The sequence below is a fragment of the Papilio machaon genome, chromosome 12 (assembly GCF_912999745.1).
Source record: "Papilio machaon chromosome 12, ilPapMach1.1, whole genome shotgun sequence".
Taxonomy (NCBI): Eukaryota; Metazoa; Arthropoda; class Insecta; order Lepidoptera; family Papilionidae; genus Papilio; species Papilio machaon.
This window is the reverse complement of record NC_059997.1, coordinates 1,728,229-1,745,594: the sequence shown is the minus strand read 5'-3', so window position 1 is coordinate 1,745,594 and position 17,366 is coordinate 1,728,229. Positions and strand designations below refer to the sequence as shown.

General features: G+C 32.3%; 1 protein-coding gene across 1 annotated transcript; it reads left to right on the top strand.

Annotated features, from left to right (window-relative positions):
- Nucleotides 1–491: 491 nt before the first annotated feature.
- LOC106718926 (prolactin-releasing peptide receptor) lies at nucleotides 492–2,315 on the top strand. The gene is made up of 2 exons (XM_014513131.2): nucleotides 492–1,946; nucleotides 2,210–2,315. Exon 1 carries the CDS (start codon nucleotides 544–546, stop codon nucleotides 1,942–1,944), a length of 1,401 nt encoding a protein of 466 aa, XP_014368617.1. The 5' UTR covers nucleotides 492–543; the 3' UTR covers nucleotides 1,945–1,946; nucleotides 2,210–2,315.
- Nucleotides 2,316–17,366: the final 15,051 nt, after the last annotated feature.

Here is a 17,366-nt window from a genome sequence, read left to right as displayed (position 1 = left end):
AGCTGACATACAATTATAGAAATATACCTATAGTTGAACTTGGATATGCGAGAGTACAAGAGAACACGATATTTCTCTCGCTTATAGAGGTTTATCTATAACCTGAGTTTCTCGCTTATGGAGGTATTTCGTCGAATCGGACAATTTTTAATGAATTTCTCGTTTATCCAGGTTTGACTGTATTTGTCTTTTTGTACTGAGAATATGTTTGTAGACTAAGTGGCATGATTTAGAAAAGTGTAAGTTATAGAGAGTACTAGAATTGCGACAAATAGAATCTTTAGTTTCTGCCTACCTAGGCTAAGAGCATAGTTTTTTAGCATATTCTGTCTTTGTAATATTATACGTTATTTATTACTTATATGGTAAATGAATCAGATTAGGATATTATCTTGTCATAAAGCAATTTAACGTTACTAGGTGACCAAGCACAAAGTCTAAATAATAAAATAGCTGACGTAATAGTAATGTACTTTTTTGTTCGCAGATGCTTTACGAGGAAGTAGCAGTTTCAAATAGAAGAAAGTTTATGACGTAGCTAGCATGCTTTTCACCGATAATGATATATTCAACGACGCGGTGTCGCTTTCCGCGGACCAATATGATGCAATCGCTGCTATGAATTTCAACGGGACTTTGGCATCCTATTTGGGAGGACGAGTACTGATTCTAAAGACATTCTCAGGAGAATCGGTAGAAGTTATAGATGAACCGAAATCGAATAAAACGATAGATATAATCGATGTGAAATTCGTTCAAGTCGCTTTCTGTATTCTTTACACAGTTATTTTCGTACTTGGAGTCTTCGGCAACGTACTAGTTTGCTATGTCGTCTTCAGGAATCGTGCTATGCAAACAGTGACTAACCTTTTCATTACTAATTTGGCATTATCTGATATATTACTATGTGTCTTTGCGGTACCTCTAACGCCGATGTACACTTTCATAGGGCAATGGGTGTTCGGCAGACTCCTTTGTCATCTGATGCCTTACGCGCAAGGCACCAGCGTATACATATCAAGTCTAACCCTCACTTCTATCGCTATAGATAGATTTTTTGTTATCATTTATCCTTTCCATCCGCGGATGAAACTCAATACTTGTATCTACATAATAGTATTTATTTGGTTATTCTCTTTGATTGTAACATGTCCATATGGCCTCTTTATGGGCATACAAATCATATACAACAAAACATACTGCGAAGAAAGTTGGCCATCAGATAAATCTAGAAAAATATTTGGTGTTTTTACAACTGTACTTCAGTTTCTAATACCTTTCTTAGTAATAGCTGTCTGCTACACTTGTGTTAGTATAAGACTTAACGATAGAGCACGATCCAAGCCCGGTGCAAAGAATACTAGAAGAGAGGAAGCCGATAGAGATAGAAAAAGACGAACGAATAAAATGCTGATCTCTATGGTGGCTATATTCGGCATATCTTGGTTGCCACTAAATATTATAAATATATTTAACGATTTCTGCGCTCAAATGAATGAATGGAATTATTACTTTTTATCGTTCTTCCTGGCACATTCCATGGCGATGGCATCGACTTGCTACAATCCATTCCTTTATGCATGGCTGAATGAAAACTTTAGAAAGGAGTTCAAGCAAGTTTTGCCGTTCTTCGAATCGACGGGAGGCGTCAGGAACAGCTACCATTCCGGTCGAATGCCCACAAACAAATCTGACAGGGTGTGTAACGGCAATGAAACAATTCAGGAGACTTTATTAGGCTCGTCATTCAATAGAGGGCCGTCGTTCAAACAGAAAGTACTCGAGGGTAATGGAAAAAAGGACAATGGCGTCGAAATTGAAAATATAATTTTAGAAGATAAAACAGTATCTGCCTCCTTCAACTCAAGAAGCGAGAATGTAAATTTACAATTAATAGACGAAGAATCGAGATTTACAGAATTAAATACGAAACAGGAGATATAAATGTGAGTAAATACATAAAAAAATTTCACGACCGCAATTTTTTAATTAAAATGCTACAGCATTACCTTATAAATTGCGGTTTTAAACAAACTTCCTTTATCTAATTAGGAATTGTTTTTATAACTTGTATTGTTAATTTTTCATATATCATAAAATTTATGTCACAAAGCAAGTTTACTAAAAAATCACTACCAGGTTGTAATTATTTCTTATTATTATTAAAAGTTTACAATTCTATTAATAAAGAACTATTTTTTTGTTACAGGAAACTCCTATCAATTTCTCATAGTCGATGACGTCGGTGAAAATTATAATATGTAATTATACTTGACAACTTAATAAGTAAGGTTTTCCCTGATACATAGCATATGTAAATAGATAAATAAAAAGTGATTGTTAAATACTTTAAGTTTTAGGTATAATTAATTACTTCATATTTCAACATATATACTATTAAAACACAATAATTAAAGCACGTATATATTAAAAAAAATAAACTGTATATAGAACAAAATTTACTTTAACATTTAGCTTGTAAAATATAATTTGTATCATTTTGCCTAAGAAAGTAATTATTTTCTAAGGAACATGTAAAGTGTATGTAAACTGAGTCATATTAGAATAATCTTTTCAAAGATAATATTGTATGGACAATTTTTTTTAGATTAAACGCAAGTAGTAATTAACAAAGGCCTATGTAAATAGGTAATTAAATTAGAAATGTTATAAATATAAAATGTAACATGAAATTAGCATCTGTTTCCCAATAAACTATTGAGCCCAATTTTAAACTTTCAATATTCTATTATTATTTACTTTAAACGTTATTAAGATGTATTGTTTTTTATTATTATTACTAAGTATTATTTGAAAGTTTGAAATTAAGTTTATTGGAAAATGGAGCAAATTTCTATCTTATTTCGAAGTACATAACAGCTTTCTATGTATAGATGTCGTTATTACATTACTGTTAATAGTAATTTAATATAATTAAGTTATAATAAACTTTTTAAATAATCTTGTTATTTAGAGTATCACATTTATTGATAGCATATTTCGTTAAAAATAAAATTAATTAAATAATGTTAAATATTATTGTAAAACCACTTTTATTTACAACTAACCAATGCCATACCATACCATACCATGCCATGCCATACCATAACAAATGATAATAACTGGTACTATCTTTATTTTTCCATCGCATATCGATCAAGAGGTTAATCGATTCAAGTTAATTCCGATTCAAAAATCGATTTAAATTCAAGCATCAACATCAATTACTTATGAAGTGTTTGGAATATTGTGAATGGAATGATTTATGACATGTGTAATTATGTCAACGATTCCCGGAATTCCCGGGTAGGAACCGAGTCGCGTCAAGCGTAAATATTCAATCAACCCAACTCCGATTTCATGACGTTTGTGGGAATCGTAATGTACTCCTGGACTACCTCGACTATACTAACTCGACTTCTTTTAACAGTAGATTTCCTTTTGTTTTTCACAACATTCTTTTGTTTTTTTTCAACTTCGTAACGATGTTGTTTTATATTCAAAGAATACATACTTTCTAAGTTACCACTTTAATTTGTAATTAACAATTTTAATTGACCACCACGTTTCAGTTTGAGATTACTCGCTTACCATGAAATTAAAAGATCCTCGGATACCGCAGCTACTGCGACACTTTCAAATTTATTACACAAACTCACAGTTTTCGTTTGTAAGATAAACGAGAAAAATATTGTGCACTTTATACCTACTTTAAAATAAGTTTAATCCTTAAATTAGATTCGTAGGTTTCCGAGACCAAAATCTCCGTTTAAAACATATTGTTATTTCTGTTTTGTCCAAGATAATATAAACAGGGACAAAAGGTAAAAAGGTAACATAAGTTTAATTATTAAATATTTTTTGACTATAAAAAGTAATGGAACCGCACAAAATGTTAACCTCGTTTCAATTCAGTAGAGTAATATAATGTAATATTCAAATGAATCTTGATTTCAGATACAAAGTATTTGAAATCAAGATTCATTTGCAGCAGTTGGAAGATTTCATTTTGACATTTATTGACGATTTAAGAATAAACGAGACTCATATAAAGTGCAATTTGGCAAACCACAAACAAACAATACTCTGATTTCAGACAAACGATTTTACTTCAGTTCGTACAATAAATTACAGTTAGAAGCTGTAAAAGTCAACGTAAAGGAATTTTACCTAAGAAGACTACAGTAGAAAGTGGTAATTTTTATTTGGTTTCAGCGAAAAAACCGTTAAAGATAGAAATAAATAAGAGAAAGTTAATAATAAAAAGTGAAATACAGTACCCTTCTAAAACAAGTATTTTAACCGGTAGGTAGGACAGGAAAAAGAATTCATGCAAAGTACAAGCCCATACTTAAATGGTTTTCAAACTAGGCTAATTTATGATACGTTAGACAATATTCTGTCACAGCTTTTGACACGGCGTAAAATCGTTTTAACAAGCTATTATCTGACCTATCTGATGTCTAAACAATCTACATATAGTGTAATTTCTATCAGTATTTCCTATCAAACAATTCTATTCGTATAATTTCACTACCAAACACTTTTATTAGCCAATAACCTAATGGCTAGAGATTACCATAGTGAGCTCGAATCCTATTAAAATAGTCGAGTGGACGTAAACAATATCCAAACACAAGCCTAAAGCACAGTTGAAATGGATACAATAAATATATTTATATTAACAAGAATCGGGCTATATTTATAAATAAGCTGTCGGCCGCGACTTCATCCGCCAGGATTTAAAAAAAATCTGCAGCCAATATTTTCTTCCAGATTACGCTCTACATCTATGCCAAATTTGAGATACCTTCTAATAAAGTTCCATCCATCCATACGTACATTAAAACATTCGTATTTAAAATATTTGGAAAATGAGTAAAAACTGAGATATAAATAAAAAAGTCCTTGTCTCTATTCATCCAAAAATGAACGATTTTGAGTAACAAAGTATTGATTTAAGTGAAGTAATAGTTGCGTGATATAAAGCAATATTCAATTCTCTGCCGTTTTGTTTTTCTGTATTATTCTTGATATTGCTGCAACCATCAATTAGAGTGGTATCAAGATTTCAATTTTGCCGAGCTTTTATTGTTTATTGGACATCGTTATCTAAGAGATACCTAAGTTATATCAATTTGGTAATATTGTATGGGTATATTACTCAAACTTAACTCAAACGTTTTTGATAAAAAATATTTAAGACGTGAAACGAAATGTACTTTCCTTAAAAAAATTCTCAGTTACGAGTTAATATCTTTTAGAATCTTTTATTATGAATGTTGGTAGAAATTTCTAACAATGATGACAACTAGTTAAAATAAATCCAGTACATCAATGTTAGAATTATCTTGACTATAATGTTAGTTTTCATCTCATATCATATCAGTTTCGTTTTGATCACAACGACATGTTATCATAAGTAACCTTATATTTTTACGTAATCTATGATATTTACGATAACGATATCTCTTTTAAAACTGGCAACAAATCTTCTGATAGTTAAATTAAGTAAATTAACAGTTTTACTGCTTTAAGATAAAAAAAATAATAAAAAGATTATGTCATGATAACATGTCATAAATTAAAGGCTACTTTTACTTTAAATTAGGATTAAAACGTGATATTTAATTTATAAAGAATTTTTTTTACAGATTAATATCAGTAGATCTAGCACCAATATTTGTGACAATCGCCTTCGTATCGTCATTGTTAATTATGTCAAAATTAGTATTAGATTTTCGGTGTTTGTTAGAACTCAATTCACAGGAAGTATTATTGCTTCACCAAAATGAATCAAGACGAATCTTCATTTTCTGTAATTACAATTACGAAAATCATTTAAAAAATATCAAAGACAGAGTCAAATTTTAATTTACAATCTCTACCTCTACAGAATTCATCTATTCTTGGTAACTAGGTCACTAGATAACACTTTTTGGTTTCTTTTTTATTCACAAAGTTAATACCGGTCTTTGTTATAGCTTATAAAGTAAGTTAAGATCAAGTAATTAGCGAAAGTTTTACTTAGTTCGCGTTACACAATAGTCTTGGGTAACTGCGTTAACTCTGCTCTGCTTTCAACGATAAACTGTCTTAAAAGTCAGCGGTTTAAAATTAAATTAGCGTAGTTAAATTAGCCTAGCCTAGGAACAGGTAAACTAAATTCAAAACATCGCGCCTGTATCTGAGAAGTGTAGGAATACATATTGCAAAATATTTTTACCTCAAAGAATATATGAATCAACTCAACTAACAATTCTGCAAATGTTTACCATCCACCACTCTATCGCATTTATCTTTTTGCCCAATATCTAAAAGTAATCACAAAGTGGAACTTACGTAATGAAACTAAACCCCAGGATAAAGTTAAAAATAAAACAAAAATCAGCGGAAACAACAAATAAAGATAAGTGAATGTTAATAGTGTTTGCATACAATGTAAAATAATATAATACCGGAAGATACCACTTCAACACATCAAGATACACCAGCGCTGATTTATTTCGGTTCGGTTGGAAAATTTGACACATTGACATATGGCACATTATTACTTGACACATGGTCCATATAAAATCAACTTAGAAATTAAATAAGATAAATAAAATTACAACATATGTTGAGGTATCCACATGGCTAATACGGGACAGTTCAAGCCCACTCTATCAACAATGAGTTGCAGGTAGCTGTTAGCGATGCCCCGCACCCGCTGCATCAGGGATCAGCACTCTCTCTCTTATTACTGCGGCAAAGCCGTCGTTCCCGTACTCCTCCGAAACGGCTTGACCGATTCTCATGAAATTTTGTGAGCATATTCAGTAGGTCTGAGAATCGGCCAACATTTATTTTTCATTTATTTTTATTAACTGCGCGCGGACGGTGTCGCGGGCGACAGCTAGTATTATTATAAAAATGTATTACTGTATTTATATTAATGATTGAAAGATATTTGAATAATAACAAAAGTTTATTGATAATCGAAAATAAATACCAGATTCAGCAATTAAAGAGCCTCCGTTCATAGAAGTTCATAGATCTGGCGCTAAATCCTTTGTACATACAACTTTGACAGACACGATATGCCATTCGGATAGATTAATTAAAGTTCTCGACGAACTATTGTATCCGATCGTAACTATATCGTACCCGGTCTCTCTTGTATACAATCGTATTGTTAGTGCAACTTGACACAATTACTAACCTTAAGTTTTATAATCTTTGCATCGAATTAATCGATATGCCAAGCATTATGTACGGCTTATACGCTTGTTTCCTCGTAGATTTTTAGAATGAACTGATTCCAGGTACGTTTCCTTAGATTTATAGATGGATATATGGATTGATGTTTGTTAGAAGCTAACTCTCGAACAGCCCATAGTCAAAACATAGTCTGAAAGAATACACAAAATAATTAAGATTTTTTTCAATGCTGCGTGAACGGAGTCGCGGGCGACAACTAGTACTAAATAAATGAAACTACTTTAAAAATAATGACATAAGTAATTATAGAAATATGATAGGTAGAGGTTAAGACAGTTTAAGTGAAGAACGTATTAGATATGCGTCACCAATGGTTAGGCGCCAAATCTTTGGTTATGTCTGATAAAATTACTAAAACCTCTCAAAACATATTTTTTTCTAATTCAGTTAGGTTAAAACAAATTATATCATTAAGTTGTCTTCGACCTACTCGTGTTGGTGTATGTGGCTTATAAAAAGAAATAAAATAGAGACACTAAAGATTGACTCGCACTCGTCCACCCTAGTGCCGCGGCGATTGCGAGGCTTAGTAATGCGCGTTAACCTTAAGATGTAGTAGACAACTGAACACATTCCTTTAATGGACTTAAATTACATTTCCGTTGCGTGTCTACTTGAGGCCGACGTGATGACGTAGGGGGGTGACGTCACCAGACAAATTGGCTTAATTGAATCGCTCGAGTTCACGCCGTGACAAAGCCTAACCCACACTGTGATTTGCCCGGCGCTCGCAATTACTTATGCCTAAATTGTTTTATGAACTCAATTTCCGTCAGTACAAGCCCTTCACAATTCAATTAGGGAGGGGTTTTTTGTTGGTACGCATAATTGTTTTCACAGGCGACAACGAAATTAAACTGAAGCTTTAACGGAAACAGAGTACAATTACTTGACTTAATATCAATTGAGTGTAATCTGACTTGATATGATTAAATACATTTGATATTTAAAACTCTTTACTTCAAATACCCCATTTTCTTGAATTGCTACACATGGTTGAAAAGAAGGATTTATGCCTTGGTCTACTGACAATTTAGATTTGAAGAAACTATAATGGATATAGAAAGAGTCATGCATCATTTAAAGATCATTTTCTGTTCGAGCGATTCTAATCTTCAACTCGATTCTCCAACCTTGGAATGGAACGTCAACTCCCTCTGCATTTAAAACTGACTGTACCAATATGACGAAATATTGCTGCGAACAATTTCTGGCGCCGAGTTCCGTCAGAACACGACACGACAAAGTACCATTCACACCATCTCGTATGCTGGCTTTCCATACTTTGTTGCGATTCTGGCAAAATTCCCAGCCTCGTAAAGCCGAGTTGAGGAACGCTCTGACAGTGACGATATTTCCTAACCAGTACGCCTTAGGGTCCTTCAAGAAACGAGCGTATATTTTCCTCAAAAGCTGGCAACGCATATGCAGTTCCTGTTGCTTTGGGAAAATGCATGGACAGTGATTGTAACTTTGCTCCCTTTGCTCGTTTGGCTCCTATTTAAAAAAAGGCATTAAAAAATATACCGAAATAAAAAACATAGAAATTGTACTAGTGATTTCCAAGTATCCGCATTTCAATAGTAAAAAATCTCCTCAGTATTCTTAAATAGTATCGCGGAAGGTGTTCTTTGAAGTACAATACTCGGAAGTACATTTAAAAATATTAAGTCTCCGAAGATTCCTAGCGTAACGATCATGATTCTACGATGGTATTTAAGAATGAGGCAATGTTTGCTATTTCACAATTTAAAAAAATAATAGTCTATGTTTATCATTTTGTATGGGTCTAAAAATAGTCCCAAGATGAATGAAGAGTACAAAAAAGTAATTTTAAAAGTAAAAAAGAATATTACTTCATAGCAGTCTGCTCGTTTCAATCTTTGAACATTTAAAAATAAACAAGATAACTGAAACTGTTAGTTCAATTCGCAATGAAAATAAATATTACTTCAAGGAAAGTGATGAATTACTTTTATGAGATTAAGAACATCCGCACTTTGATTATAAATTGGTATAGTTCGAATCTAAATTTAAGAACCCTCTTCCACTACTGCGATAAGGTGCGCGATACTGACCTTTCGTGAATGCTATTTTTACAAGCAACTAGCTTTTTCCCGCGACTCCGTCCGCGCAGAATAAAAAAAAAAGAAGACGGGGTAAAAATTATCCTATGTCCTATTCCTGGTTCTAAGCCACCTGCCCACCAATTTTCAGTCAAATCGATTCAGCCGTTCTTGAGTTATAAATAGTGTAACTAACACGACTTTCTTTTATATATATAGATGTATGTACATAAATACCATTTCCATTTGCACGACAGCCACTTCTCATAGTAGTGCTCATAGAGCAAGTCTTTTTTTTTGTGACTGACTGAGTAGTCACTGTTTGCCTTGAAGAGGCATTTAAAGTTTCACTGGGCTTGAGGTGGCCGGGCGTAGATGGCGCTTAGCCTCTGAGTCTCATGGCTCGTCGCTCGGGTCTAATTTTGGAAAAGGGGTATTTAACACCTTTGATTTCGCGGTTTAAACTACAGAAGCTTACAATGAAACGGATATACATACATAATGTACCTGGCCAATATAACCCCTTCTGAAATACTGGCTAAAAGAGTAGAGCTCGAGCTAAATTATTAACTTTTTTGAGACTTTATTACACGTAATAGTCGATGCCGACACCGGACTAAGTGTTAATGTAGTCATTTTTGGGGTTCAATTTGTGCCAAATTTTTACCTTACTGAAATAAATAGTAATTATTTTATAATTGTCTTGATTTAATTTGACAAAAATGTTGATCGTTTATCGGGCAATTTAGAATGTTATTTGTAATTCTCTACCCTTGGCCTAGAATGAGAAAATGTTTCTGAAATCTAGACGCCATTAAAATCGCATAAAAGAATTTAAATTTAGTCTGCAATAAAACGTAAAGCTCCCGAGAGACAGATGTTATGATGTTAACATTTTACGACGCATCTCGTATTGATCATTATCATATTATAATATACGTTGACTATGTATAAACAGGACCTGTATTTGTTAAGCAAAGCTTTCCATCTGTCAGATAAAAACCTATATTAAAATCTTAATTTGTTAGCTTTTGTGCATTTTTTGTATAAGTGTCAGGATACGTAACTGTAAGAATGTAATGCAAATGTATGATTGTCATCTTTACCCACAACCAGCGAAAATTGGCAGAATTTATTTTATACAAAGGTAGTAGGTCTTGTCCTTTTTCTCTATAGTTAAAGATAATATATCAAAATATTATGATCTCATGCAAATTTGTTAGAAACTGGGAGTCGAAATTTTAAAACAAATTTACATGTAGTTAAATTGTTGTACCGTAAGATAGGTACTTTTCAGGCCTATTTGGTACGATTTTTTAATAGTCTTATTAAGTTAGCTACCTATCTAAAATTTTAAAAAACTTACTAAGGAAATAAAAGATGATATAAGAATCAGACATCTTGACAGACATCGACAAACAAAGCGTATATTTATTCTTCACGCATAATGTTGCGATATGAAAATATTTAGATGTCTGAATAAAATTGCAAGCTCTTTTCCAACTAAAAAGGTTAACGCCTAATCATCAGCTCGTCGCCCACCCGGCATCGACCCGCCTCGCGATCGCTGCGGCATGTACTCGCCTTTGCCTTGATGGCAGGGGATAAAAATATAAATTTGTTAGCAAAAGTTATGTTATTCTCACATGCGCGGTCCATAAGACGTATGCAAGGCTTCCATTAGCCATCAAACCAATAGCCGCGTCGTGGACCGCACGTCCTCCCATTCTTGTTTTATCCCGCTCCATCGACGGCGTAGAGTAGGCAGCGGCGAGGCGGAGGCGAGTGGAAGACGCGGCGATCGCGTGGCGGAGCGGTGACGCATGGACGAAGTGAGGAGCAATGCGCGTTTACCTTAAATCTAATTAAAAGAGTTTAGGTGTAAGGTAGGAAGGAAGTATTGACCTCGTTTTCCAATTAAATTCCACTTCCACGCTCGAACTTCTAACGTACGGCGTCGTTCATTGTTTGACTCTGGCTTGTTAAACAACTTGTTTATTAACTAACCACAAACCAATGCATAACTTTTGGTATGTAACTTTCTCTCTAATTGGGAGTATATACTTTTGAAGGTAAAAGTTGTAGTGTCAAATTAGGGTAAGAGAGAAATGAGAACATTTTATAAATATCATAAATTAGTTACTATATATACTATACATTAACTATCAAACACCAAGAAAAATTCGTTGCGAATTATTCTTTGCTGCATCTTAGCACAAATTTCTCTCTTCTTATATTTCCATTACGTACATGTTAGTTTACGGGTTCTCTTCCTTATATTTTTGTTCTTAATCGTTTCGTTTCCTAATGATACTATCAGAAAACATTTGTAACACTAAATTGCACTAAAAGCCTTATAAAATAAATCTTGTGGGGTCATGAAAATCCAAGCAACTGTTAGAAATAATTTGGAATACCTTGTATATGTATTGATTTTGTGCGCAGTAAACTGTTAAATTAAATGTACGCTGGAATTAATATTCTGAATTTTAATTATGTGTCGTTCGAACAAGTATGATGTAATGAAATCATTTCAATAAAGTGAAGAAGTGGCAATATAAACGAGGGGTAAATCGATTTACCTTCGCTGGGAAGTTGCCGGTGATTTGATAATTTTTGTCACGGATTAAATTGTTTTTATTTCACTTAGTCAATTTCAATTTTCAATTTAAATGTAAATTTTATTAAATTATTTACTTCCTATCGTAAGTAATAAGTTCTATGATGGAATTTATTTACTTGAAAATAATTAATAACTTTCTTTAATTTTAACACGACACAAAACCGCCCATGACGTTTAACTTCTCAACTTTGTAGAGAAAGACATTTCTGCTATTGACACGCAGTTTCACTTTTCTATTCATGGTAAACTTTACAAATTATATTTCCATTGAAATTATGATTTGTTATTGCCGTTTCTAAATAAGAACCTTATTTTACCTTCACTTATAAATATAACTAGCTTTAATTAAATACAATTATATAATTTATTATTCCATTTCTCAGTAACACAAAGCTCAGGAAGCAGCAGTAGTAATTATTTTTACTAAGAAATGTACGTTTTTGTCTTTTGTTTCGGTTTCTCTACACAAGGGGTAATGAAAAGTCACGTCACTGTAATAGACTTTCAAATAAAGTGCGTGTTGCATATTTCTCGTAATAAGGTTACCTACTTCTTTTTTTGCTATATTTATGTTACGTCTGTAGTATTGTAAACTTCTGCATCCTAAACTGCTTGACTAATTTAAAAAAAATGCTTTTTTTTATAAGAGAAGGGGGCAAACGAGCAGCGGAGTTTTACTGGTAGGAAGCTAAACTATCCCGGTGTGACATAGGTTATATTTATATTTATTTGCAGATTTTTTTAATTTCGCACGAACGAAGTCACGGGCAATTACTAGGCCTTACTATATTATGTTTTAAAAAATTATAAACAAACTAAAAGAAACAAAAACAACTCGGTCATTTTATAAAACATGTGCTCTTAATTATTTTGTTTTTTTATTCATCCCCACATCGCGAATACGTGTTTTGAAATATTAACATTTTCATAACGGCATTCTAATGCCGATGTCAATTAACGATAAACCTTTAATGGAATTTTCATTTTATAGTTAATGTTATTATTCCTCGACATGAACGATGTATCCGTGGCACGTTGCAATAATATGTTTTACATTTAATTCTATGTAATTACACCGAACTAAATACGGGTCACTGCAGTATATGCCAAAATTATCATGTAATAGCTTGGTTCCGAAAATTCTACATTTATTGTCTGAATACATTTTAATTGAAACAATGTTACTATTAAATTATTTTCATAGTAATGTTACATGCGAAACATTTATAGATTTAATTTGTCTTGATTTCTTAAACTTTTTCTAAAAATGTCAAAATTAAGAAAAATTTAATCTTGATACTTGTTTTGGGAGAAATTATCTGTTTTTGTTTTCCATTATCTTTCATTCTTTTCTTATTTATTTTAGCTTCTTTTGAAGTATGTTTTCCACTTTCACATACATGCAACACAATTCAAGTCGCTGTCGAAGATCCTTAAAATATACATATTTGAAAGTACCTAAAAACTTTTCACAACACTAACAAGTCAATCCTCGAAGAATTTGGTATCAAGCAGCGTCTGTCATCCATTGTTCGGACTCGGATATTCACATTTTTTTGGTCACGTCTGCAGGCGTAATGACGAGTCTATTGAGCGCTTGGTGGTGCAGGGGAAATTGGAGGGCACCAGACCACGGGGAAGGTCGCTCATGAAATGGACCGACCAGATTAGAGCGGCTGTAGCTGTCCCCATGCACGAATGTACAAATAAGGCAGAGAGTAGAGAGGAGTGGCGGCGTTTAGTACAGCGGGTCACTGATACCTGATGACCACGACCAGTCTGAAAAGACTGCAGCGACGAAGAAGAAGATAAACTTTTCAACATAGTTTCATTTCTAAAAGTATATACTCGTACTTTTAGTAGAACACAATAGAAATGAGAAAATATAAGCAAATTTTCAATATAATTTTACATTTATAAAGCTGTAATCACAGACAGGCTTGTATAATTAATTCAAACACAAAACTTTTCAAAATAAATCCATATATAAAGAACATTGTCAGCTAGTGACATAAAATTGTGTGTTAATAAAATTTCTTATTTCCATTGAATTTGACTTGTTTGATGGCACTCGAGCTCCGGGAATATGTAGTTACCTAACGAGCTACCAAAGCATAATTTTCAAAGTACGTGCTTTAAATTCAATACCGTTCCTTTGTCCATACACATGTAAAACTAAACTCTGTGAGGTACCGAAGTTAAATTCTATTTCATAGTACAAAGTAAATGTAAACTAAAATTATTCTAGATAGTTTTAGATTTAAAGGTGAATTTATTGTTAGCGCTTATTTTTCGGTTTGTAAAACCTACTAATGTACCTAATATTAATTCGATATCCAATGCCATAGCTATCTAATGTTATTTTTTAAAAAGAAAATGTATTAAACAAAATAATATCAAACAACTTTTATAAACATGCTGTAGTTAGTAGCTTTTTTCTATTAGTTGTTTCAAACACGTTGAGCGCCACCAATGCAAAGCCATTAATGAAACGTGAAGCTACCTAGATCTAAGAGAGGTTTGACTATTAACATAACTAAAGACTGATAAACATATTCAACATTAAATATCAAAAGATTATCACGAAATTTCTAACATACTGTAGTTGTCCTTTCATGTTTTGTCTCCTGTATCATTTTCTTAACCTAAGTTAGTATCACATATTTTCTGAGGGAACTATCAGCGATAGCAGCAACTCTTTCGGGTCCTACATTATCTGGAGTGTAGCCGCTCTATTTTAATCCCTGCGATTAATAACAATTCAATGAACGATGTTGATTTGACAAGTAATTACATACGATTGAGGAAACACTGCATTGATATGCTAATTAAACTAATTAATCAATTCACCAAGATTCATGTTAATATATTCAATGATTAGCCTCTGCTTTGTACAACATAGGATAATAACCTTAATGAACTTTGACGTATTACTTAAATGGTATTAAATATTAAACCTTAATAAACCCATGAATTCCCATTTCGTATTGTGAATCATAATAACTAAATGTATGCGAAATTTATGACTTACTAGCTGTCGCCCGCGGCTCCGTCCACACGGAATTAAATAAAAACTTAGTATCTTATGTGTTCTACCAGACTTTGCTCTACATATATGCCAAATTTCACCGAGATCCGTTACGATGTTTTGGACATACCTTCTAACAAACCATCCATCTAAACATTCGCATTTATAATATTAGCAAGATTTAATTGAATCTTAAATATATATTAAGTTTTATTGATTTGTAATAACACAATGATTTAACTAGCAGAAGCAATAAACGGACTGTAGTTATTTGAAACCTCTTAGTAGTGCTGTAGCCGCGTAATTATAGCGCTTTGTTATACTTACCTTTGTTCAAATGTCACGAACAGAGAACGGCACCAAGAGTGCGGTAAATGCTTGTGACAATTACAATCATTAGTCCATTATGTTTCAAGAACTAAAGGAATTAGTACAAAAAGCTGTTTGTATTTGATATAAGTAATCGTTTGCTTTCTTATCTGAATTGAGTTTTTTTTTCAATAAATACATGAATTAATATATAAATTAACGACTAGAAACATGATCTGAAATTCTTAACTTGCATTACGTGATCCTACAGATATACGGGTTTATAAACCATTGACAAAACGGAGCTTTAAAATCGATTTACGGTGATGATCTCAAATCTTTGGTATTTAGAAAATGAATTTTATTTATTTATTTATTTCATTTATTTTATTTAGTTTATTTATTTTATTTATTTTATTTATTTTATTTATTTTATTTATTTTATTTATTTTATTTATTTTATTTATTTTATTTATTTTATTTATTTTATTTATTTTAATTTTATTTATTTTATTTATAATACAGTGCTAACCTTGTTAATTGCTCGCGTCTGTATCATTTTCCTATCTAACCAGTCCTCAGTATTCATCCCTCTACAGCAGGGGTGGCCAACTTGATCAGAGACAACTGTTTAATGATGAAACCTACCAATTATAAACTTCTTAAAACCTTAAATGAAACGGCTTAGTTCAGATCATAATTATGTATTTTTTACTGTATTAAAAGGAATATTCTAAAACTGATTATTATTCCTAGTAAATCTTTATATTAGTGTTAGAATTGCTTTTGAGCATCCTCATCTCTTCTTATGTTGTGCGTATTTATATTTTTGCCTTGCTATGATCGACTGGACTAATAGTAGCGATCGACTAGTTGGCCACCCCTACTTTACAGAATTTAGATGGCCTTCGTTGAATAAGACGTAACGAACCAAAGAAGGTCTCTGAATCTAATAAAGCATTTTTAAAAACTGTCCCATTTAAATAAATTGGTAAAAAAACTATAAAATTATCATTCTTTAACTAATAAGAAATTCTACAGAATCTTATCTGTAACTTATCTCTAAAAAGTTTAATTAAGTTCATCATATTTCATCAGACAAGAAGCTAATTTAATTAAAATAGTTTTCAAATAATAGTTCAACAAGGCGCGTAGCAATTTCACTGTTGATTGCTAAATTAAATTTTAGTTTGTTGTACGTTGCGTACACGAAACTAGAGATTAACAAAGTTGTGACGTCAAACTTTATCACTTATTCAACCAATACGTTGTTGTAGTTTTCAGTTTCCTACTTATTTTATAACAGGATTTTTTGTTGTTGCTAATATTAATAATTCCTTCCAAAATTGTTATAAATATGCATAGTTATACTAAGCAACTAACACCTGACGTAATAAACACACTCAAGCAGGATCAAAGCAGATTGGAACAAAATTACAAAATCCGAACATACCTATAGAAACATTTTGCAAAAGAAATTGTCTCTCACCTCTTCCTAAATTGCCACATCCGGAAGTAAAATTTAATGACAGCTGTAGCAACTGTCCCGAATTGCTCACAATAAAATCCTCAACGATTCAGTAAATTAACTGGGATACGGCTTACGAACGTAATTTATATTTTAATAGATTAAGAGGCACAAGAAGTTTGAACTGCAAAGGTTTTTATTATGATTGCAATGAAACCGATATTTTGCAAATGACTATTCTTGACAGATGAAAATTCTAACTTATCTGATTTTATATTAGTCGGGAATTAAGAAACATTCAAAATAAAAGATGTGTTCGTTACTATTGAAATTGTGCACATCTTGTAACATGATTTCACGGCTCACGTGCCAGCAAAGTGTAGGGCATAACCGTAGTTCCAGATCGCCGAAGTACCCGAGCTAGATCAGAATATTTTAAAAGAGTATTTCGGTAGTGGAAGCTCCCTGTAAAACAAGCTTGAACAGAATGCCAATTCATATAAGAATTGAACTTTTAATTTTAACTATTTTCTTTATAATATTAGTAAATGTTACAGGTACAAAGAAAATCTGTTGCCTACTTTTTGTTTGCTCTCTAACTACGTGACGTTA